At 37.7% G+C, this 3,316-nt stretch overlaps 1 protein-coding gene across 1 annotated transcript; it reads left to right on the forward strand.

The window, feature by feature from the left end:
* Gclm (Glutamate-cysteine ligase modifier subunit) lies at positions 1 to 2,306 on the forward strand. The gene is made up of 3 exons (XM_070133625.1): positions 1 to 66; positions 235 to 428; positions 704 to 2,306. Exons 1-3 carry the CDS (start codon positions 1 to 3, stop codon positions 882 to 884), a joined length of 441 nt encoding a protein of 146 aa, XP_069989726.1. The 3' UTR covers positions 885 to 2,306.
* Positions 2,307 to 3,316: the final 1,010 nt, after the last annotated feature.

Consider the following 3,316-nt stretch of genomic DNA (forward strand, 5'->3'; position numbering starts at 1 on the left):
ATGCAAAAGCCCTCTTCTGAGTTCCAAATGAGTCTAATCACACTCCAAGAGGTTTGTGCACTTGTGGTGAGTCTTTTCCGCCACCCAGGCCTTTGCTTATGACATCGAGTTTGTGTTACCCGGCCCACGGCCATTTTGTCCAATGACGGCATGTTCACATCACCCAGCCCTCAGCCCATATTTTTCCATGATGAGATAGTCACGTCACGCAGATCGTAAGGATGAACTCCTTAGATAAAAGGTGTTTATATAGCAATCCAAATAAATAAGAAAAATTGCTTCTCTTTTCAGGTAAATCCAACCACAGTGCAGGTCAACTTATCCTCCTGTTGCGTAGTGCCACAAGAGTTAACAACGTTTGCTCAGAAACAGTACATCCAGGTCTTAACACACAATGATCCAGCCGGGAAGTATTACCTCTGTAGTTAAAGAAATATGCGAAAACCCATAGTTGATGAGGTTGTTGTGACAAAATTGGCAAAAGGTGTGGTTGAGATTGATTTTCCTTGTGATAATATAATTAGAATATATCCCATACTTTGCATTGCAAAATGATGGTTTCTCAATCATACTGGTTTTCTTGTACCTAAAATTCATTCAGTAATGTAAGTGATTAGCAATAGTATAATGGAGTTAGAATTCGTCTTGGCAAAAGCTGATTTAGTTAACAATCCAGTCGTGCAATTTTACTCTGGTGATTAAGTCATTTTCTTCCCTTGGCAGAAATTGTGGACAAGGAGGTGGTATCGACCATCACCAGCCGCCTGGGTTTATCTGGGGTCCAGTGCCAAGTGGAGTGGGTGGCAAGGCACCGAACAATCCAGCAGTGTTTCGGCTTGATACAAGACAAGGGCTACACGCTTGCCCTTGCCTGTGATGGTTAGGTTAGAGCTCTGGCTCGGGTGACGCCTGTAGTCCAACAAGATTCAAGTTACAACCGCGTTAAATGATGTTGTTATGAAGCTCGAGCGTAGGGAATGAAATATGCATGAGCTACAATATACATTCTGTTCTTGAACTACATTAGCCACAGTTTCATCATTGTTTACATTCAGTAAGATAAATACACTCATTGTGTGTGCGAGCACGCACACACACACACACACACACACACACACACACACACACACACACACACACACACACACACACACACACACACACACACACACACACACACACACACACACACACACACACAAACACACACACACTCACTCACACACTCACACTCACACTCTCACACACACTCACCCACCCTCTCACACCCACACTCTCACACTCACACTCACACTCACACTCACACCCATATTTATAGATAGATGCATATATACCTTTATAAATCGGTAGTAGCTCTAAGGGTTTGAATCAACTGATGCATTTAACTATGACTAAGGATATTCCTTAGGTACACTTTGTTTACCATAATAGATTGGATGGTATGTCAGCTGTAGTTTATGTTAAGTGTGGCAAATAGCATTGTGCTGTGGATTTAAGTGAGTGCATTGATCATACCATATACTCATAACTTTAGGGTGCACACATTAATTTACACACACATATCCATACCTTATATTTTTTTTCCTTTTTTTTATTTTTTAAAGATTTTGTGTGTGATGGTGGTTATTTTACATATGTGGCCAATAATCATTGTGCTGTGAATATAGAGAAGTGCATTTATCTTATACGCTTGTCGCAGTAAAGTTGCATATGTAAACGCGTATTTACACGCGTTTACATATGTGGTAAGTGTAGCTGCACTAGAGGACATACTGGGGATGTTGGTTGTACGTAGATGGCTTGTGAGAAACCAAGGTCACAAAAGGACTTCATATTTGACACAATGGATAAACCTTGGATACAAAGCCTTTTCTAAGCTAGGTATAATCATGCCAATATCACATGTGTGTTTCAGTGCATTAAACTACTTCTTATAGTATTTAACCAACACAGTGTGTAGTGTTTACAGGCAGTTGGTGTTCGATAAGGGTTGCAAGACTGAAAGAGTGGGATGAAATGTGGTGCTTGGCCAGTTGGAAGATACGGTTCTATGGAAGGCCGAGAATGACTTTGCAAAGTGTCCTGTGAAGCTTGGATATTGTGGTGGTTTGTTAAAGTGCTGGTTTGACGAGTAAAAAATAAAGTTTGTATCAAACACTGTTGGTCATTTTTTAGATTTATGTTTTTTTCCCCATGTTTTTTTTTTTTTTTTCAAATTCCAGAAAGTAACAACATTAGTTATCTTTCTTAAGAATAGAGGAAGGTAAGACTGTTCCTCTTGGAGGAAAATTAAAATACCAAGAAAATGTAAAATCTTTTTTTCATACCACTCTGAATAATGTATTTGATGAATTTGGACTCAAATTGCAAGCATACAAATTTTTTGGAATGATAGTAAATATTGATTTCATATCATGGATTATTAAATACTAGAAATTCTTGATAAGAGAAAGGATCTCTTAAACTTTTTCTTCTTCCTTCGTATTAATACTATCGGAAATTATCATAATACATCATAAAATCCTTACACATCCACCAATTTGAAGAAAGTAAACAAATGCACAAACTTCAGACTTATCAGACACAGCATTATAAGTAGACTGTATTTGATGGTCTCTTATTTTTATACCTTTCCTTGATCAGCAGATATGATTCAAATGAAGGATTAAAAAAACAACAACAAATAAATGTATTGTCAAAAGACCTTGTGTTAACCCAGGAAGGGACTTGAAATGTTGAAAACTTCTTTCTGCATATGAATTTGAAATTGTCTAACCCACTGGCAGTGGATAATGTCATAGGATGTCAAGCAAAAACTATCAGATGTACAGTTATAAGTTTTTAAACAAATTTTTGGACAACATGGCATATTATTTAAGAGAAGTCATTGCACAGGTGTTAAAGTTTTCAATGATGAGCACCTTCTAAAAACATTATTGGGTGAGCTGAGATAAGTTACCTCTAGAAATGTAAAATTGAATAACATGTTATAATGAATTTAGCCCTAATTGTTCATAATGTTCTCCCAGTCAGTTCCATGTTCCTATGTTTTTTGTAGCTATAAGTTGTGATGTGATTAGTCAAATAGGTTTATAAAACCTGAATCACACAAGAATGATCACATCTTGCTTGACTATGCCGATGCCATACCTCATCCTTGCTAAAGCTCTTTGGGTAAGACTGAAGTGGGGAAAAAACATTGAGATATTGAGCACACTACCACACTTAACAACACATTTTGGCCCTGTTGCCAATGGGTTAAAGGGTGCAAGCAGCTAGGGAAATATTTTAAAGTGCATCTGTTAAACACACGGGC

Source organism: Penaeus vannamei, chromosome 19 (assembly GCF_042767895.1).
Source record: "Penaeus vannamei isolate JL-2024 chromosome 19, ASM4276789v1, whole genome shotgun sequence".
NCBI classification, from domain to species: Eukaryota; Metazoa; Arthropoda; class Malacostraca; order Decapoda; family Penaeidae; genus Penaeus; species Penaeus vannamei.